The 23,591-nt window shown below is 29.6% G+C and overlaps 1 protein-coding gene across 8 annotated transcripts in view; it reads left to right on the forward strand.

Annotated features, from left to right (window-relative positions):
* LOC107451281 (adenosylhomocysteinase-like 1) overlaps positions 1 to 23,591 on the forward strand; it is a 249,994-nt gene that overhangs the window by 101,411 nt on the left and 124,992 nt on the right. For 6 of the 8 annotated variants that reach the window (XM_087151579.1, XM_087151578.1, XM_087151586.1 and 3 more), the window contains one exon: positions 12,559 to 12,658. In XM_087151579.1, coding sequence (XP_087007705.1) covers positions 12,559 to 12,658 — 100 coding nt within the window. Of the gene's footprint in view, positions 1 to 3,481; positions 5,389 to 9,784; positions 9,804 to 12,558; positions 12,659 to 23,591 lie in introns of those variants that run through there. The other 2 variants (XM_087151580.1, XM_087151587.1) reach the window with 2 other exon arrangements.

Here is a 23,591-nt window from a genome sequence, read left to right on the forward strand (position 1 = left end):
TTGATGGCAACGCCCATCATTATCTTTCATCTTTATGCATTTTGTGTAGAAAATAGAATAATTTAGTACTTCTTTTCTTTTTCATTCATATATATATCTTAAGATAGCCTGCTGTTTGATTTGTTAAGTCTAATTCTGTAATTGATAGTTAGAAAAGGAAGTACCTAGCATGAATTTGATAAAATATTGATGGTAATTAGCTTGGATGTAACTTTCGAATACGTTTTTGGAATTGTTTCAGTGAATAACCTGAGTACCATTGATCTGTGCTTGCTTTCATAAGGTTGTACTTCTACGCTGCTTTACGATGGACTCTTCTTTTTTTACCACTTAACTAATTTTAGTGTTTCTTGTTTGATCTAATATTTGAAAATAATGGCCGGAACAACAATTAAAGTTGATTTTTACTTATTTTTTTATTTTATTACTATCGTTGAAAGGAATCGTAGGTCAATCACATCGCTTTTTATGTGAACGCAACAGATTCTCTATAAAAGTTCTTACCTGCATTTATCAAAAGTTGAATAATTTTTCCTGCATTTCCCCTCCAAATCCAATGCTTCGTAGTAAACTTATTATGATTATTATTCTTTTTTTAAGGGGACACTTCAGGTTCAAAATGATTTTTTTTAAATATCAACCAATTTTAATGAAAATTTCATAGATTGTGAATAAAGCATTTAGAAAGATATTCCCAAAATTTGAAGCAAAAATATTAATTTGTTGAAAAGTTATAATTTTTTTAATAATTTATCCGCAAGTTAAATTACTAAATGTTCCAATATTTCAAAATGTTTCCTGCGCATGAGTTTTTATCGTAGCTGTATGAAACTCATTTATATTACAGTTTGAATAAGTATAAATAAAATTGGATATGTTTGAACAACTTAGCACTTAATTTTAAACAAATAAAAAATCAAAATATCATAGTCTTTATATAATTTTTAAAAATTGAAATTTAAATAACAATTTAAAGTAATTTAAAAAATATTCAGTGAGTATTCAGCTTTTATTTATATCACATTGGTTACGGAACATTAGACCAATCATATATATGAGAAAAAAATAAAGATTTATTCAAAACTCATGCGCAAGGAACTTTTCGAAGTTGGAATATTATCGTAAAAAACAACATTGAGAAAAAACAGTTTAACTATAAAAACAGACAGTTTACCTAACCTTGTTTACAAATCTTGAAATGCTTATAACTTTGCAAAAAATGAATGAAATTGAAAAATTTTTCTTTTAAATTGTAGCTAGATATAAGTATTATTTTTTGAAACAAAAATTGAAAAAAGTATAATTTGGTCGATTTTTGGGTTTTCCATCGTGAAGTGTCCCCTTAAAGCTCTGTTTCTCTTAATTTTTTGATGATAAATTTCGTAATAAAAGTTGAGAAAATGCTTTAGCAGACCCGCGAAATGTTTTTTTTACTATTACTGAAAAAAAAAAGAAAGAAAAAGAAAAGAAAAATCCGCCTCTTTAAAGAACGTTTGTCTTTTACGAATTCATGAGGGAAAAAAAATTCATTTCTACGCTTTTCCTGCCAATGCATCCGCTATTTAAAATTACATTGACGTGATTTAAAATCACACTTTGCGATTTAAGATCGCGCATCGTGTTTTGTATTTTCACGATTTTATATGAGCTATCGCGTTTAATATTCACGCGATTTAAAAGCCATTATTATGATTGGTATTCACGTGATTTCAATCTCAAATATCGAGATTCGTATTCACACGATTTTAAAATGGTACAATGTGATTAGTATTCACGCGATTTTAAAATCAAACATCGAGATTCGTATTCACGTGATTTTAAAATCAAACATCGAGATTCGTATTAACGCGATTTTAAAATCAAACATCGAGATTCGTATTCTCGCGGTTTTAAATTTAAAAATCGAATTTCGTATTCTCGTGATTTAAAAATCACATTGATATTCATATTTGCACAATTTAAATAAATGAATGGAATGTAGTTACAAGAAAGTAGTTACAAGAGTTAACCAATGCTTGCAGAAAGTTTTAAAGTCGAGATTTTGTGTCCGCAGAAAGTTTTTTATTTTATATAAGAATAGGAATGATTTTCAAGAATATCATGCGAGGCATGGCTAAAAAAATTTTATTATTTTTGAATCTTAATATCTTCAGGCTGATTTATTTTCAACACGTTTTACTTAACTCTTTGTGTCTATTCAAGGAGGAGTCGAGCACTTTTAGATTAGCTAAAGTGTCTAAATTTCAACTGGTGATGTTGGATAGCTAGTTTTACACATTTCCTGACCATTGCAAGTAAAATAAAAGCTGATCAAAATTTCCACTTTCTCACATGAATAAAAAAAAAAAAAAAGGAGAGTAAATTATTAGTTACATAATTATGCAAAGTTAAACTTAAATATGCATCAATTGTGTTTCCTAAAATTAAAAATTAATTTTTTTAATTAATTAAAAATATTAATTATTATTAAATTATATTAACATTTAATATTAATAAATTAAAATTTTAATTAAAAAATTTAAATTTTAAAAGCATTTAACGTTTGATAATTTATAAATTCCGATCTAAAGAAAAAGGCTGATTTATTTTTAAAAAAATTTTTGAATCAACTTTTTAAACAGTGTGATCCTTATATTTTATTTGTATATCGTTATTATTAAACTACATTTTATTTACCTTAATTCTGTTTATTATTATTGTTCATAAATTGAAACTTAAGGACACATGAGAAACTGGATATGGCGGTTAGATCAACTTTAAGTCTTTTTTGAAGTTTTAAGTTATTAATGTTTTTTAAATTTTATTTTATGTCACACATTATACCATAATTTTTTTTTTGAACAAAAATAAAAGTAGTCATAAATTATTTGTAATTTCTTTAAAAAATAAATATACACTACGATATTAAGATAACCTTCGTAAAGTAATATTTTTCATCCTTAATTCATTCTTAATAGTACGTAAAAGTAGTTTATGTAGTTGGCATTTTTCGTCGTATTCTTATTTATTTTTGTAGTGACTATTTTTTACTTTCCTTTTTTATTTTTTAAATTTTATTCTCTAAGTTATCTGTCAAACCAAGATTCCAGGCAGATATAATTTTTTTTTTCTCGAATGTTATTTTTTATTATTTGATTACTCCATTGTTCAACTTAACCTTATCCAACATCTCACAAGCGAAAGTTATTGTGCAAGGCTAATTTAGAATATTACTTAATATGTATTTAGTCACAGTTACTAAACACTTGATGACTTACGCATGCTCTCTTTCGACCGCAAAACAAATCCTTGGTAAGCTCTCGTTATGTGTGAATGCATACCTTTCTTATCCTTCTTAAGTAAGTAGCATGTTTTTCTTTCTTAAGTTTTTAATTGCTGTTCGTTTCGCTGTTTCATTTCCCTAAACATTTAGTTGCGAGTTGGAGGTCAGATTTTATGGCCACTAATGCAAGAAACCATATTTTTGGACTCCGACTTAATTGATTCGAAAACTGCGGGAGATTTGGTCTTCTTAGGCTGCCTGTGCTCTGATTTGTGAAAGTGCATCAGATTAAGATAGTTTAGTGGAGGAAATTATGACTGAGTTTAAGAAATATTTTTTGTGACTTACGGTTGCAAAGTTTGTGAAAAAATGCTTGAAAGTTCTGAAATTTATATTTTCTTTATCACTAAAACTTAGTTTCTGCAAAACTAAAAGGAATTCTTAGTTAGTTTGGAAAGAGACGTATTGTTTTTGCGAACTCAGTGAATATTACGCTTATGGATTATTTGATTATTCAGTGTTCTCTTTGCCACCGATAAAACTTATCTTATGAATTTTAATGCTTGCAAGTTGCAAAACCAGAAATTTGTGATTCGATATTTCTGGATTCTTTAATTGGTTGCGAAAACTGCGGTTGAGTTGGCCCTTTTTTAACTGCTTGTTTTGGTTTGTAATCATGCATCTCGTGAAGATAGTTTAGTGGATGAAATTACGTATGGATTTATCATTACTTCAAAGATCTTAAGGTTTATTTTGAAGACGGCGTTTAAGTATATTTTGCTCTAATAATTGTGCTTGTTCTCTACTCCTAGCAGTATAACAGAACCAAATCCATCCCATTGTGCATTGAGCTTTAGAGTTTTTTCCCTTTGTCGACGAAAAAACTAAGCTCGTGGATTTCATTACGTATAAGTTGCATAATTTGACACTTGTGATTACAAAGTTTGTGTAAATACCACGATTTACGCTCTAAAATGTATGCATTCTTTGTCACTTAATATTTGTTTTTGCAAAATTAAAAGGATTTTGGAAAGTGAGTTTGGAGTTTGGAAAGTGACGCGTTGTTTTTGCGAATTTTCTGAATATTACGCTTATGGATTATTCTGTGTTCCTTCAGCCACCGAAAAAACTAAGTTAATGAATACTTGCAAGTTGCAAAGCCAGAGATTAGTGATCGCCAAGTTTGCAAACTTCCATGGACTGAAGTTCCAAAATTTGTGAACCTATCATCTTCGAATTTTACTTGTTGTTTCTGCAAAACGTAATGGTTCTTAAAAAATGTTGTTAAAAAAAATAATGAACGATTTTTTATCCACGTCAACTTAGAAATATTACGCTTAAGGATCATTTGAATCTTATTGATCATGGATTAGTGTGATATGTATGTATCGTTATCGCTATAATTGCACATCTTCCGAATCTTAGCTTCAAATTTCGCCAATTTTCCGATTAGAAGAGCCAAAGCTAGTTTTGTTGCCAAAAGCTGTGTATCTTTTCAAATCACCAACTATACAACCAAATGGCATTAATTAAGCAGTAGCTAAGTGCATTGTAATTTTAATTTATTTTTTGTAAAACTGTAAAATTATTAATTCTTTGTTCGTCTGTGAATAGATTTGATGATTATTAGAAACATTTATTTAGCTAAGTCAAAGAGTCTTGCGTGTGATGCACAAATCTCTTTTAAAAATCAAGCAACTTTGCTATCATATAATATATTTATGTTGCTGCAATTCCGACAAATGATCAATCTCTTTCAGAATCTTTTTTAAAAAGAATCAATCAACTTAGTTATACAGCTTTCGTATGATGTATTTCTGCTGCAATTCCGCCAAATGATAAATCTCTTTTTAAAGAAGAGTTTTAGAGAGTCAAAAGGGATATTCTTCCTGATTTGCAACTTAATTCGAAGTTGAGTAGTTATGAGTTCGGAAAGGAAATTAACGTTTAAGCGCATTTTAGCTAATGAATCGTACGAGCAGCAGCCAAGGGAAAATCTCTCTTCTCAAAGTAAAATCAAATCTTGCCCGCATATGAAAGTTGGGCACGCCATTCCCATTGGAGGAAAAATTTGTGTTGTTGATAGTGGAAAATTGTATTTTTGTGATCCTGGATGTTTCAAACTCGTAAGTTATACTATTTAACCTTTTATCTTCTTACTTAGTCTGAAATAACTTTATAGTTAAAACAAAATGTGATCGAAATGTGCACATTTTATACTTTGAAATTATGATTTTGGAGAAATTCGTTTTATTCAAATATTTGTATTGAAAATTATCTTGTTATAACTTATAAGTTAAGTTGTAATAAAGTTTAGTTTTAATAAATACTTTACTTATAACTTATAAGTAAAGTATTTATTACAACTAAAATTATTAATATTTTTTGGCAAGTGTTGAAATTTGTGCTTTACCGTTTCAATTTAATTCCATAAAATTTAATTTTAGTTTTATCAAGGTTTAAGATTAAATTAAGACAATGATTAAAATATAAATTCAATAAAAATATTGAGATTAAAATTGTTAAGAATATTTTTTATACTTTTTATTAATTTTAATAATTAGTACTACAAGTAATAAGTAGGGGAGAGTGGGGTCAATTGTAACATTTTTTGCTTAACTATTTTTAACTAACAAAAAATCCAATATATTATTAGTATTAATTGACAGACGAGTAAAGTAGACTATCCTCTACTAGAAAAAAAAATAAATACCTTATTTTAAATGTTATTATATTAGTGATTAACAATTTTTGACAGTCGCGCACTTGTTACAATTGTCCCCACTTACGGGGTCAATTGTAACAGTTCATAAATTCAACTAAAACATAGTTAATTATACATATTATCATAGTTGTGATATATTTTTTTATTGATCAAAATAGTAATGATATTTTAGGAGTAAAAATAATAATGAGCAGAGACCTAAGGGGTTAAACTTTTAACTTTAAGGGGTTAAAATTTTAATTTATGCTGTGAAAGGTGACAAATGAAATAATGCACATGCAACATAATATAAATGATATAGGAAACTATTGGTGGTTCTTAAAGAGTTAAGTAATGGTTTGTAAACGCAAGATTATTTATTTTCAGCTGTTACAGTCGTCCCTTTACTTATTGTTACAATCGTCCCCTAGTCGCCATTTCAGCTTCATTTGTTAAAAACAATGCTTTTTAATTAACAAAACTAATCTTTTTTTTCTTAAAATGTTAATTAAGGTGTCCACTTACATATTCGGTTAATAATTTTTATTTGTTTAAACAAAATTACTATGTTACAATATAATATTCCAACACCAAAAAAAGTACTTACGTATCGTGAAAATACCTTTTGTGATATAACTCTTTCAAAAGTACATAAAAATGGTTGCCAGCAGGGGTGTACATGTAGATTTATTGAATACACCTTGTGCGCCACGTAGGAACCGAATCCAGAACCCGACACTCGAAATATTTGCTCTGTTACAATCGTACCCTGTTACAATTGACCCCACTCTCCCCTACTAATTATTGAGTTTTACTAATTTTAATCATTTGTGATATTCTATTTTAATTAAATTTCATTTACACGTTGAATGCCATAGGGATCACCGGTGACCGGCGAGGCCGAGATTATTAGAAACATACAATTCGAATAAATTTTTAATGCTTTCAATTTTTTTTACATTAATATCGTTACTGAAATGGTTTGAATAAATTAATGTAATACATACTGAGAAAATCATTTTGGGCAGACGGGCAAGCCATGTGAAATTAGCGTGGCATTCTAGTTAAACTAAATTTCAGCTGTAATAGTTTTATTGTAATTATAATATTAGTTTAAATTCAAATAATTTTTATACTATTATGTAATTATTGAAATTTGTGATAGTCGTTTACAACTTAATTTCCGTTGTAGTTAAGGTTTAATTTATTGTAATTAAAATGTAGAATTCAGTTGAGATATTTAATTAAAATTATTAAAACATTACTTAAATATTGACCGTTTAATGAAATAAAAAGTTAACATTTTAATAGTTTTAGGGTCTTGTGTATTTAAAAAAATATTCATTGCCTAACATTGAGATTAATCTTTTTCTGCTGATGTCTATACATTTTTATTTTTTCGCAATCCTATCATTTTTAGATCATCAGTTTTAGTTTCTACTTATAGCTAGACCTCGAATTTTCTGGCAAAAGACCATTATGTATTTTTTTGTCGATTCTGACAATTTATTTAATTAAAATGTGATTATTTTTACTTTTTTTTAAAATTTATTTAAAAATTTTTGCAAATAATGGAAGAATTATGTTTGAAATAAGTTTAAAAATTTTTTGTACGCTTATCGGATTACTTAATTATTTACGTTTGATAATGAAGTTTTTATGCAATTTTATTATTTTAAATAAAATGCGAAAAACACTGTAAAAAAATATCGATATTTTTTTTAAACATATAGTTTTTTTTAAAAATAATTTTTCATAATAATTTTGATTTTTTATTTGAAAAAAAAAATTTGAATTTCTTTTAAAGAAAATTTATAATTTTTTCTGAAAAAAAAAATTATTTTTCTTAATTTTATTAGTATTTCGTCTAGTAATAAAAGTTTAGTTTGTATACAATTCCACCCCCCACCCCCTTTAAATCTTTTTTAACTTTTTATTTTTGCCTTTTAAAATTGTTCGTGCGATTAAATAAATTATCAGTAAAAATCGAAATTTATGTATCTAAAGAGAGAATTTATGCAATTAATATTAGGTCAGATCTTCACATGATGAAATATTATTATTTAATTATTACGACTACAATGTGATGAAATCATTTGAATGTCTGATCACTTTAATCGTATACATTAATACTTGTACTCACATTTCCTTGCAATTTTTAGATTATAATTGCCTCTAATCTTTACTGCTTCTAATCGTTTTTTATATGACTTATAAGAATGATAACGTTTAATTAAATAGTAATAATTACCTGTAATCAAATACATTCGTAATCGATTGCTGAAATCGGCACCCAAATCTATGGGCCAAAGTTAGTTTTTGTGTTATTGTTGATTTCTTTAAAATTTAGGCTGCATTAAACTTATTTTACATTTTACTATTTCTAAATTAGCGTTATTTTTGAAAAGTAATAATTATCTTTCTGGTTTAGTTAATTTATTTTTTAATTCAAAAATACTCCTGGAAAAAAGGCAGGACTCAGTACCAATATAATTTCTTCTATTTTTAGGAACTGTGCTGAAAAATGTTATTCTAAAACTGTTTTTACATTAAAAAAAACATGGTATTAGTTTTTGCATATTGAGCTAATTGTTCACAAAAATTGCACTATTTGAAAGAGCTAAGTGAAAAAGAATGTTAAAAGTAAAATTTTTGAGAAGGGGGAAAAAAAAAATTCGAAATTTCTCCCTGAAAGATATTATTTAACTGTTCACCATTGAAGTTACAGGGATCTGCCCAGGCCAAATTTACTACCGTTTAGCGATACTTTCACAAGTTCAAATTTAGGAAAAACGGTATTTCACAAAATACTTTTTCTTAAAATTTTATTTTTGTATCCCATAAGAAATGAAAAATCCGTATTTTTGTGTTTTTTTTTAAATATAATTTTCAATTTTCACAAATTATGTCTAAATTTTCACAAAATAGGTACCTTTCAGAAAAACCTAGACAGACCCCTGAGTTATTTTTCCAGGCTAACACATCGCAAAGATCTCGATGGTTTAAGATTTTAAATGGCCATCTTTGAGTGTTTTAGAAGTTAAAAAAGGTTCCAAGTGTATTTGGCAACAATTAGTTAGAAAACGGTGAGTTGCGTCCATTACCAGAAGCGGTAAGGGACACAATGTACGCACTGAGAAACATGAATATGATATTTCTGGACGCTATTCACCGGCAGTTGTAGTCCAATATATAGAAAGCCTTTATTTTGGTAGTATATTGAAACGATAATAGTAAGGTAAGATTCTAACAGTTCATATGAGTATTGGGGATTTAAAAGATTTCGCCAAATAGAAATTTGTGGATAAGAAATAGAGATGAGACACCCACCATAGTTTTTATTACACACCAAAAAAAGGAGTTATTTTTCAATTATAATTAGCTTTGTTCCTTTTTAACTTTATTTTGTTGATCTGTTTTAATCTTGTATATAAATTATAACCGCGTGAACTACCTATTTATTTAAGTAACATGAATTGTGACTTCCAAGAAGGTGTATAATAGTTATTTCAAAGGAGTAAGGAAAAATAAAACGAATATCTTAAAAGGTATCAAGCTTTCTATTTCATTCATTTTCTGAATTCACACAAATTTAATCTCTTCTTGCTCTTTCAAAATAATTTTCACTTATACAAGTTGGCAGGACAATCGCAGGTAGTGGAAACTTCGTTTCCATAGCGATCTTGCAGCTGTGAGTCTGTTTTCAACGAGTAGAATTCAAACGATATTATTTTATTCTTTTAAACCTAATTCTAAGCTTTTTACAATATTCCACTGTTGTAAGAGAAATTCCAAATGTTCCTGATGCTTTCGCTTCTTTGAGTATGTTTATTCCAGGTAAATGCGTGCTTAGATTTCAAGCAAAAATTGTTTTTCATAAAATATTACTTTACACATTGCGAATATTCCCTGTTAGTTATGAATGTATAATGAACATTTCATGTCGTGTTTTACAATGTTATAAAAACTTTTACATACAATGTTTTTTTTTTTTTTTTGCACTTGTAAATAGCCACATGTTAGAGGCGGAGTTCATTTTTTCTATTATTATAAGCTTTAATAACTCTTGCATTCAAATGTGTTTTAGAAATATTGTAGAAAATAATGAAATATTAAAAAAAATTTATGACTTAAAAGAATAAAATATTTTTTAACTGTCAGATCTGAAACAAAAAAAAAGGGCACATCACTTTCGAAACACGTTCTGGAGGATGGATTTTCATTGGTTATACAAGTTTATTATTAGAGTGATTTATAATACAAAACCATAATAATAATAAATCAAATTAGGGTTGTCTTAAGTTTTCAATTTTTTACAAACAATGGTTTCATGAATGAAAAGTGCGTAACTCAACATTATTTAATTGAAATAGAAGGAAAATGCCGTCGCTAGATTTCAAAACACTTCCAGGTGTCGCTGTATACAGTAATCTACAGTAATTACAGTCTACAGTAATCACACAGTAATCTACGTAGTTTAACTAGGTAACTATACTATATAAGCTTACGCAGCTTAATTTAAGAATCAACTTTTTAGATAAAATTTACTCGCCAGTCTTGAATATTTAAACGCGAATTTCGAGCTGGTGAGAGAAAATTTCGCGCCCTGGTGTAGATTGAAAAATTTCGAATGACGTCACATTTTATTTGGCGATAAATTCTGCTTCTGGCTTTCAGGAAACAATTGAAACCAGCCAGCTTTGTCATCAGGCATGGAGGAGCTCTAATAGCAAAGATTTGTAGCTATTCGGTGAACAGATGGCAAATGCCAGTAAATAAGAACTTGGTATTAAAATTAACTTAAGAAATTTTTCACAGCCATACTTAAGGGGAACAGAAACATTGATTATCCAAATTATATCATGTAATTGAATTAAGTTTAAGCTATTTTAGGAAGTTTTTAAGTGAACTTAGACTATATAAAAATAAAGCTTTTGAGAGTGCTTTATGTAATAGAATTAAGTTTAGAAGCTATTTTGGGACGTTTTTAAGTGAACTATTGGACTATTTAAAAATGAAGCTTTTGAGAGTGCTTTATGTAATAGAATTAAGTTTAGAAGCTATTTTGGGACGTTTTTAAGTGAACTATTAGACTATTTAAGAATGAAGCTTTTGAGAGTGCTTTATGTAATTGATTAAAGTTTAAGCTATTTTAGGACGTTTTTAAGTAAACTATTAGACTATTTATAAATAAAACTTTTGAGAGTGCTTTATGTTTGAATTCTATCAAATTTTAAAAATTGTAATTAATCGAGCAATTACCATCGTTATAGCAGTAGAGAATAATAAATAATGTTTAGTGTTTTTTGGGCTGCTCTTATCTTAAACACGCTTTTATTTTTATTTACAATTTTCTTTTTTTATGTAGCCATTTTTTTTCTTATTTGTTTGTATTTCCCTCAGTACATAAAATTTTTTTGATCGTCCTGATCCAATTTCCTGACAGCATGTTGACCTGGTCGACGAACCCTTCTAACAAAGGAATAAATTTAAGGATCATCAAGCATCATGTATTCCCATTCCTAAATAAACAATGTATTCCACGGGGTCATGGGCTTGTAGGGCTCTAGTGCCAAATCCGCACCTTGCCAAGAAATTTCGATTCCGGCTAAGGGTGCCAATAATCTACCTTAACCTTTTCTCTCAGGGTCTGGAAAGAATTGTTCCTAAATAAAGTTTGGAATCACCCTTTTTGCTAGGAACTGTTTCAGAATCATTTTGCGCAAGGTCATATGATTTACTCCCTTTGTGTTCTCAGGTGAATTGCACGTGATACGTCTGTGGTACTGTTGCATTATAGTTCTGTGGAGACAGTTTAGTTTTAAGTGTTGCAGACGATTTGGTTGGTGTTGCCAATGTGTGTTGGAGTTAATGTTTTGAATTTTAAAATTTATTTGCAGCTTTGGCGTGATACTGGATTTTTATGTGTGTTTTTAGCTGCATGAAATCGATTTAGCGCTTTTCTTCACTGAGTAAATAGTCTGAGTAATTGAAGCTGAAGGACTGAATTAGATTGTTGCTAGTTGATAGAACTATATTTGATTTTTACGACTAGTGAAATTTGAATTTGAGACTTGCTTTGCTCTCGTTTTAAAAAGCTGTTTAGTTTAGTTCGATTCAGGTTCTTCGCATCGACTATTTTCTCTTAAAATTAAAATTTATTCTTCATGCTTACCATCATTAAGGCTTTATTACAAAGTGAATTTAATATTTATATTTTTTTCGGAATTGTCAAACTTCTATGATCTGTGACAAAATTCACTATTATTGACCCTAGCCTTTTATCAGTGCAGCAATTTACCAAGAAGAAAAAATTTGTTTCTACCTAATAGAATTTCTTGTAAGTTTTGTGGCACAGCGAAAAAAAAAACACTCTATTACTGACAATAAAAACGATTTAGAACTCCGGCAAGTGAGGAAAGGTTTGTAACAGCAACAAAAAGCTCTTGTAAATTTGGTGACACAGTGAATCTTGTTCTCATTTTACTTTGGTGTATTGTAAAATAGATATATCACAATGAAGGAAACAATGAACAAGCAACCTCCAGTTGTTAAAAATGGTGCTCATCGTTCTCGTCTCTCTTGTTTGCAGGAGGGTGGAGTTGTGGGCCGAGCCAGATTCCGAAATCAAAACCGTAGCCGTTCTCATTCAGCGTCTTCCACCGACAGTTTTGGTTCTACGCACAGCTCTTGTAAGTACAAATTTTAATATTAAATTTGTTGCCATCTGTGAATGTTAATTCCCTTTTATCAACTTTGGTAATTTCTTTGTAGTGGTAATTTTCACTTCCTATTATGGCCTGTTCATTTTCCCCATTTTATGCTCGATATATTCGAGTTTTCAATAATGCGCGTGGATGCTTAAAATTGGATATATAGCTTCATTTGTATTGAGGCGTTTTTAAAATTCTATGTAACGATTCGTATTCACGCGAGCTTATCTAATGTCGTGATTCGTTTTTGCGGTTGTAATATCTAACATCTACTTTCGTATTTACACGTGATTTAAAAATTAGGCTTTGGATTCGTATTCACGCCATTTAGAAATTATGCATCGTAATTCGTATTTACGAGATCTGAAAATTATGCATCATGATTTGTATTTTCACATTTTTGAAATCCAATGCCGAGTTTCATTCACGTGATTTCAATATCTTGATTTATATTCACGCGATTTTAAAATCCAAGATCGCTATTTGTATTCACGCGATTTTAAAATCTTTTATCACGATTCATGTAAAAAGTAAGTTTTTTTTTCTTGAATTAGTTACTATAAAATGCGGCAGTTTTTCTATCGACGATTATTGCTATCTATAGGCATTACAACATTAGCAAAACTGGATGAGAATATGTTACTTATATTTTAGCTATAAATAACGTAAGATTTACTCTTGTGAAAATACAGCTTTTTTGCCTTTTGGCCAATCTCATCCCTGATATTAAAATAGGATATATAAGGACATGCCAACTGCTCCGCTTTGCGCAATAGTTTTAATAAAGTGGTAGCGAATTGTATAGTAAAATTCGTTAAAGAAAGATAGTTACGCCTACTTTTTAAAAGAGTAACCAGTATATTCATTGTTTAACGTTGCATTTTTATATGATACTTAAAATTTTTGATATTTAGTGGTAAAAAAAATTACTTAAATGGAAAATACGAAATTAAAAATAACTTAAATTTCGGTACCACTAGAAAATACTATTTCACAAAGCGGGGTAAGTTGGCATCTCTGTATATAGCTTTCTTAGTTTTAACTACTTACCTTTAATTTTGGCATTGTCACCTTTTTAACAAAACAAAATGTGTTACTCAGTTGTTGGAAAGAATAAAATCTACTCAGCTTTTTGATTTTATGTCCCATGTTAGTATTTGCGCACTTTTCTTTAACTACCTGTCTTTAGTTATGTTAAACCTTAACGATGCAAAGTGTTATGCAGCTGTTGCCAATGAGCCGATCGCTTATCTTATTTAATTATCAGTGTAAACATGCTCATTAACTGTCAGGAACCATCCTACCATGTCTGTTTAATCAAAAAATAGTCATCAACCACGTAGATGATCAAAACTGCTCATATTTTGCTAATATCAATTCTTTCGAAATATTCTTCAAAAGTAATCAGTTTTGTGAGAAATGCATTATTTCAATTTCATTTACAAATGAATTCTTTGCGCCGGAAAATAAGCTTTTTTAAGCTAAAAGTGATCATTATAAATGGTCTAATGGAGGTTATGTATATATATGTATCTGAAATCTTTTAAAAATACTGTTTTTACCTTACAATATTCCTTACTTTAATTTGTATTGAAAATGTTGAGTTAATTAAATTTGCCAATCAGAGTTGCGTTAAATGGAGAGGAAAACCACGAAGACCTCCCACGGTTAGGCTGACTGCTAGAGGACTCTAACCCATGATCTGTCTACCACTGAGAATATTTTACGTCATTATTGTAGTCGTTGCGAGCTGGGTGTGGGAATCGTATCAACCAGCCATCCCTGGGATTCGAACCCGGTTCACGTCATTGGAAGGCGAACGCTCTATCCCTAGCCAACTGTTGCAAGGATTTTAGTTTCTTCTTGAAGGTTCTTAAGTCTTGACGACATTCCAAGTCCTCAAGGAAACTATTGAAGTCCCATTATATGGCTTCCCATTGAAGTCCCATTATATGGCTTCCCATTGAAGTCCCATTAATTCCGGCTTTCATTGTGGTTCTTGAAACCCAGTCTATGACTATGATAAGTGGCGATCCAGAAAGGGCAGCTACTTATGACTCCACTAAGTCTGACTTCAGTTTTAATTTCAAATTTCTCGATCAACACCCCATTCACAAGTATTTCTGCACTACTTCCCACGATACATATCTTCAATTATATTAAGAATCTTGTTCAGGACGCCATAGAATCTCAAGATATGCCACAAACATTCTCTATCAATACCATCAAAAGACTTTGAAAAGTACGTCTCACTTCTTTTTGCATACTGTTCTGTTCTGTAAGTTGAAAATTTGATAATAAGTAAATTTTACTTTGTAAAATCTCGTATGTGTACACATACTGTTTTTCCCACACCTAGATTTACCATCACGGAAGTTCTACCTCGTCACACTACTTGAAGTATTAATTTAATAACATTTAAGTAAGCAAATGTTCATGAAATGTCATCCGCACTTAAAACATCACATCATGCTTATCAGCTCTTTTATAAATGACAAGAGTTTTTTTTCCGTGGTAGTCGTAAAACTCTTTAAAAGCATAAGTTAATGATATACATATTTATACCGCATATTTCCGTTTCCTCCCCCCCTTTTTTACTTTTTTTTTAAAATTAAAGTGGCAGTCTTCTACTTTTATTTTAATTTAGTTGACATTTTTCTACTTTTTAAAAAAAAAAAATAAAGTGGCAGTCTTCTACTTTTATTTTAATTTAGTTGACATTTTTCTACTTTAAAAAAAAAAAAAAATAAAGTGGCAGTCTTCTACTTTTATTTTAATTTAGTTGACATTTTTCTACTTTTTTTTAAAAAGAATTAAAGTCGCAGTCTTCTACTTTTTTTTTAAACAAATTAAAAGTTTGGCAGTCTTCTTTCTTTTTTTTTCTTCTTTTCCCCCCTACCCATTGGCAAAATGGGTCTTAGTTTGGATTTGATGACGTTCTCACATTTTTCAAGTACAATAATTAAGAGTAAAAGTAAACAGTGCGCATGCGTCGTCATTGCATGGGTTGCTATGGCGACCGGTGTTGTTTGATAATTTTTTTAGAATTCTTTTTTTCACTTTTAATTTTGTTATGCATTAAGTTGGTGAGTTTAATTTTAAGATATGGGACCAAAGAGATCCCGTAAATACTTCTTGAGTTGTGAATAAAAGAGAATTTCATCATTTGAACTGTATTTTTGTTTTTATTGTTCTAATTAAGAATCAGAAATTCTAACCTACAGTTCAAACTGGATCGTTTTCAATGCTAATTCAGGTGAATATCACAAATAAAGAGTATCCAAACTGATTGACTCTGTCCCAAAAGTTAGAGTTGAAGCGAGAAAAAAGCGATGCCAAGGCCTAAACTTACCGAGGCTGAAAAAGCCAAAGAGCGTAGACAGGAATACCTTAAGCGTTACACACAAACGGAAAAACAAAAGGATTCCGTCCGCAAACGCAAGCATGAAGCCCGTCCCTCACTAAAGTACCAAAGTGGTTGAGAGAATTGAACCTTACCGAAGAGCGAATGGTGGCTCTCCGAACCCCCCTTTCATGCAAATACGAGAACTGGGTGTTGATCACCAGTTATAGATACAAGGATTTATTGTCAACGTACCCAATGACTTCCACAAGACCGTAGACTGTCTTCCACGCAATGTATTCCATGCAATATGAGAATGATTCATTCACTATTCATGTAAAATTGAAAAAAAGCCTAGCTTTCAAATCATATTTCATGTATGAACTTGTGAATCCGAAACGGGTGTATGATGCAGCTTACGATCCCCAAATTCAAACACCATTGTACCAATCCGAAATTACAATATTCAAACACCATTGTACCAATCCGAAATTGCAATATTCAAACACCATTGTACCAATCCGAAATTACAATATTCAAACACCATTGTACCAATCCGAAATTACAATATTCAAACACCATTGTACCAATCCGAAATTGCAATATTCAAACACCATTGTACCAATCCGAAATTGCAATATTCAAACACCATTGTACCAATCCGAAAATGTTAATATTGATCTGGATTGGCTGTTCAATGTCTATTCAGTCATCAAAAGAATTTACACAGAATGTGTCTGAGCTGCATTCAAATACGTCTGCGAAATTGTGTACCGATAAGTTCAGGATTAACAGTTAAAGATATCCAAGATGAAAGCACAATAAAGTTGCTTTTCCAAAAAAAAATTAGACAACAACTATTTTGCCAATGGGTAACCAATGAGAAAATTGTGGCAGAATTTAAAGATGCGAATTAAAATAGAAAAGTATTTTTTTTAAGCCTGTTAGGCTTCGACTTCTATGGCTTTTTCGTTAGACAGTCTCATCAAAAAGTTTTTTTTTCTTCAATTATAAATAATTTTAAATCCTATAGGTCAAACAAGTTAATTCCTTTCACGCTAGAGTGAAACGTTTTTCACAATTAATCCTATAGTTGATTATTGCATTAGGTTTTTCACGATTGTCTCCATAGTTAATCGATCTGATTTTGAAACTAAAAACCTCATATATGCTTTACTTATGAATGCACAACACAGTTTCTTTAATATATAATGTTTGAGATAATTCCCGTAGTTAATCGATCTGATTTTGAAACTAAAAACCTCATATATGCTTTACTTATGAATGCACAACACAGTTTCTTTAATATATAATGTTTGAGATAATTCCCATAGTTAATCGATCTGATTTTGAAACTAAAAACCTCATATATGCTTTACAAATGAATGCACAACACAGTTTCTTTAATATATAATGTTTGAGATAATTCCCATAGTTAATCGATCTGATTTTGAAACTAAAAACCTCATATATGCTTTACTTATGATTGCACAACACAGTTTCTGTAATATATAATGTTTGAGATAATTCCCATAGTTAATCGATCTGATTTTGAAACTAAAAACCTCATATATGCTTTGCTTATGAATGCACAACACAGTTTCTTTAATATATAATGTTTGAGATAATTCCCATAGTTAATCGATCTGATTTTGAAACTAAAAACCTCATATATGCTTTACTTATGAATGCACAACACAGTTTCTTTAATATATAATGTTTGAGATAATTCCCATAGTTAATCGATCTGATTTTGAAACTAAAAACCTCATATATGCTTTACAAATGAATGCACAACACAGTTTCTTTAATATATAATGTTTGAGATAATTCCCATAGTTAATCGATCTGATTTTGAAACTAAAAACCTCATATATGCTTTACTTATGATTGCACAACACAGTTTCTGTAATATATAATGTTTGAGATAATTCCCATAGTTAATCGATCTGATTTTGAAACTAAAAACCTCATATATGCTTTGCTTATGAATGCACAACACAGTTTCTTTAATATATAATGTTTGAGATAATTCCCATAGTTAATCGATCTGATTTTGAAACTAAAAACCTCATATATGCTTTACTTATGAATGCACAACACAGTTTCTTTAATATATAATGTTTGAGATAATTCCCATAGTTAATCGATCTGATTTTGAAACTAAAAACCTCATATATGCTTTACTTATGATTGCACAACACAGTTTCTGTAATATATAATGTTTGAGATAATTCCCATAGTTAATCGATCTGATTTTGAAACTAAAAACCTCATATATGCTTTGCTTATGAATGCACAACACAGTTTCTTTAATATATAATGTTTGAGATAATTCCCATAGTTAATCGATCTGATTTTGAAACTAAAAACCTCATATATGCTTTACTTATGATTGCACAACACAGTTTCTGTAATATATAATGTTTGAGATAATTCCCATAGTTAATCGATCTGATTTTGAAACTAAAAACCTCATATATGCTTTGCTTATGAATGCACAACACAGTTTCTTTAATATATAATGTTTGAGATAATTCCCATAGTTAATCGATCTGATTTTGAAACTAAAAACCTCATATATGCTTTACTTATGAATGCACAACACAGTTTCTTTAATATATAATGTTTGAGATAATTCCCATAGTTAATCGATCTGATTTTGAAACTAAAAACCTCATATATGCTTTGCTTATGAATGCACAACACAGTTTCTTTAATATATAATGTTTGAGATAATTCCCATAGTTAATCGATCTGATTTTGAAACTAAAAACCTCATATATGCTTTGCTTATGATTGCACAACACAGTTTCTGTAATATATAATGTTTGAGATAATTCCCATAGTTAATCGATCTGATTTTGAAACTAAAAACCTCATATATGCTTTGCTTATGAATGCACAACACAGTTTCTTTAATATATAATGTTTGAGATAATTCCCATAGTTAATCGATCTGATTTTGAAACTAAAAACCTCATATATGCTTTACTTATGATTGCACAACACAGTTTCTGTAATATATAATGTTTGAGATAATTCCCATAGTTAATCGATCTGATTTTGAAACTAAAAACCTCATATATGCTTTACTTATGAATGCACAACACAGTTTCTTTAATATATAATGTTTGAGATAATTCCCATAGTTAATCGATCTGATTTTGAAACTAAAAACCTCATATATGCTTTACTTATGAATGCACAACACAGTTTCTTTAATATATAATGTTTGAGATAATTCCCATAGTTAATCGATCTGATTTTGAAACTAAAAACCTCATATATGCTTTGCTTATGAATGCACAACACAGTTTCTTTAATATATAATGTTTGAGATAATTCCCATAGTTAATCGATCTGATTTTGAAACTAAAAACCTCATATATGCTTTACTTATGAATGCACAACACAGTTTCTTTAATATATAATGTTTGAGATAATTCCCATAGTTAATCGATCTGATTTTGAAACTAAAAACCTCATATATGCTTTGCTTATGAATGCACAACACAGTTTCTTTAATATATAATGTTTGAGATAATTCCCATAGTTAATCGATCTGATTTTGAAACTAAAAACCTCATATATGCTTTACTTATGATTGCACAACACAGTTTCTGTAATATATAATGTTTGAGATAATTCCCATAGTTAATCGATCTGATTTTGAAACTAAAAACCTCATATATGCTTTGCTTATGAATGCACAACACAGTTTCTTTAATATATAATGTTTGAGATAATTCCCATAGTTAATCGATCTGATTTTGAAACTAAAAACCTCATATATGCTTTACTTATGATTGCACAACACAGTTTCTGTAATATATAATGTTTGAGATAATTCCCATAGTTAATCGATCTGATTTTGAAACTAAAAACCTCATATATGCTTTGCTTATGAATGCACAACACAGTTTCTTTAATATATAATGTTTGAGATAATTCCCATAGTTAATCGATCTGATTTTGAAACTAAAAACCTCATATATGCTTTACTTATGATTGCACAACACAGTTTCTGTAATATATAATGTTTGAGATAATTCCCATAGTTAATCGATCTGATTTTGAAACTAAAAACCTCATATATGCTTTGCTTATGAATGCACAACACAGTTTCTTTAATATATAATGTTTGAGATAATTCCCATAGTTAATCGATCTGATTTTGAAACTAAAAACCTCATATATGCTTTACTTATGAATGCACAACACAGTTTCTTTAATATATAATGTTTGAGATAATTCCCATAGTTAATCGATCTGATTTTGAAACTAAAAACCTCATATATGCTTTACTTATGAATGCACAACACAGTTTCTTTAATATATAATGTTTAAGATAATTCCCATAGTTGATCCATCTGATTTTGAAACTAAAAACCTCATATATGCTTTACTTATGAATGCACAGCACAGTTTCTGTAATATATAATGTTTGAGATAATTCCCATAGTTAATCGATCTGATTTTGAAACTAAAAACCTCATATATGCTTTACTTATGATTGCACAACACAGTTTCTGTAATATATAATGTTTGAGATAATTCCCATAGTTAATCGATCTGATTTTGAAACTAAAAACCTCATATATGCTTTGCTTATGAATGCACAACACAGTTTCTTTAATATATAATGTTTACGATAATTCCTATAGTTGATCCATCTGATTTGGAAACTAAAAACCTCATATATGCTTTACTTATGAATGCGCAACACAGTTTCTTTAATATATTATGTTTGAGATAATTCCCATAGTTAATCGATCTGATTTTGAAACTAAAAACCTCATATATGCTTTACTTATGATTGCACAACACAGTTTCTTTAATATATAATGTTTACGATAATTCCTATAGTTGATCCATCTGATTTTGAAACTAAAAACCTCATATATGCTTTACTTATGAATGCACAACACAGTTTCTTTAATATATAATGTTTAAGATAATTCCTATAGTTGATCCATCTGATTTTGAAACTAAAAACCTCATATATGCTTTACTTATGATTGCACAACACAGTTTCTTTAATATATAATGTTTAAGATAATTCCTATAGTTGATCCATCTGATTTTGAAACTAAAAACCTCATATATGCTTTACTTATGAATGCACAACACAGTTTCTTTAATATATAATGTTTAAGATAATTCCTATAGTTGATCCATCTGATTTTGAAACTAAAAGCCTCATATATGCATTATGTGAGGTATAATTTAATTTATTGCATAATTTTGAATATCTTACATTTTCTTTCGGCTAACTGCTAAAAGCTTAAGTTGAAGTCTTCAAAAAACATAAATAAATTTATTTTTTCAAATATTTTATTTTCTCTTCTGCTGCAGTCATTTGGGGGGGGGAGGGGTAGAATTGTTGTTTATTTTAAATCCAGTGAAATATTAAACCACGCTCGTGATCATTTAAATGGTAATAAGCTAATTCATATTATCCAAGTACAAAGATCATAAATTACGAAATTTTTCCAAGACTAAATTGAATTAATCTTGGAATATGTTGGATTGTTGGTTTTGCGTTTCAGAATTTTAGGATAAGATTTTCCTTTTTTTAAAACTCTATTTATTATCAATGTTATCGACCTAAAATTTATATTTTTTCTTTATTCTTTATATTCTTTCTTTATTTTAAATGAAATAAGGAATTTTATTTGTTTTTTTATTCAATTAATATAAATAACAAATAGTAATTAAATTAAAAAATTATTCTGGAATTATATGCATATAATTAGCTACCTGACTTAAAATTTTTGTCATATATATGTTTACAAATTTTACTTCTCTTCTCAAACTATTCTGTAAAAATAAAGTTTTTAATTAAAAAATATTTTTAGAAATAATTAAATTTCTGAATAATTACCTTAATCTTAACTATAATTACATTATAGTTAAGATTAAGGTAATTATATTAATAAATCTTAAACTAAGGTAGTATATTGATAAATCTTAAACTGAAAATTCCGCTGCGTAAAATAATGGAAAATTAACAATTTTGTTCCCACTTCGAAACACTAACGGAATTCACTATAAATTAACGATCTACGTGTTAAAAGTTATTGTACTCGATTCCTTGAGTGTCTTAAAACTAATTAAATGAAAGTGGTAATATTATTAACATTTAGTGAGCGTTTGAAATTAGAAATTAGTTAGCCTTCGTGACTTGTTCCCGTTCATTAATTAAATTCTTGGAATTTTATTCATTCAAAATTTGTAGCTCCTTCCCCCCGATCTTGTTTTGTCATGTTAAAAGCTTATGTTTCAAAATTAAAATGTTTTATGTACCTGTTTTTTCGAAGCTCTTTCACCGAGGAAGATAAAAAAAAAGCCACGGTTTAGTAGCTTTACATTTGAACAAATCTATAATTTTAAATTATAGGTACCATCTTGCCGTGAAGATATATCAAGGCTTTAGAATCGCCAATTTGGCGATGTTTTTCCACATAAGTGAAAAGTATCAGAAATCACAGAATCATCCTCAGTGGTCGACGGTTCGTGGGTTAGAGTCCCCTTGTTGTCAGGGTAACCATGGGAGGTTCTCGTGGTCTTCCTCTCCATGTTACGTAAGTGCGGGTTAGCTCCATCAAAAAGTCCTCCACGAAAGCAAATTTCTCCTAATCCAATACTTGATCTAGGAGTTCCCTTGTCTTCTGAATTGGGTTCAAAATTACAAGGCTACGGAGTTGAACATTAGTAGTCGTAAACCCATAAAATTGGGTCGGCTGTTCAACGACTGTTATAAAATAAAATAAACTAATGTGGTATATGAGGCCTGGATAGCTTGGTTGGTAGGGCATTGGGCCCATGTCCAAGAGTTCGTGAGTTCGATCCCCACCGGCCGAAGACTCCCCAATGGTAACTGATGCTCGTTAAATCTGTCGAGTCGCAAAGTCTTCCATGTTCCCATAACAAATCAATATCTCTGGGGGTACTGATCCAGGAGTTTCCTTGTCTTCTGAATTGGTTCAAAATTACAAGGCTACGGAGTTGAATATTCGGCCGTTCAACGACGGATATATAATGCGGTATATGACGGAATTGAAGACATCACGATTTCATAGCTTATTTTATTATCGATGTTGAACACCTGACGTACTTTTTAGTTTACGATAATAAAACTCCGTAGTATTGTTATTTTGAGCGCAATCTACAAGACAAGGGAACTCCTGGATCAAGCATTGGGACAAACTAGCTTTCGTGGAGGATTATTGGATGGAAGTAACCCGCATTTATGTTACATGGAGAGGAAAACTATGAAACCGTTAACCCGCTTGTAAGGGGATTCTAACCCATCACCCATTTATCAATGAGATATTTTACGTTATCACTATGGTAAGAAAACCTGATTCTGATGCTTTGGATTCAATCATCCTCACTGGTGATTCGACAGATTTATGATAGGGTTTTTTTTCCGCTTAAATATTAATTTGTCCATTCCTAATCTGTATACTATTTTTTTAGTATACAGATTAGGAATGATACAGATCTGTAAACTTTTATTAAAATTCATTTTGGTCCCGCAGTGGACTGATCGTTAAGACACGG

This window comes from Parasteatoda tepidariorum, chromosome 9 (genome assembly GCF_982258835.1).
Source record: "Parasteatoda tepidariorum strain Cologne lab strain chromosome 9, Ptep-v5.0, whole genome shotgun sequence".
Classification (NCBI taxonomy): domain Eukaryota; kingdom Metazoa; phylum Arthropoda; class Arachnida; order Araneae; family Theridiidae; genus Parasteatoda; species Parasteatoda tepidariorum.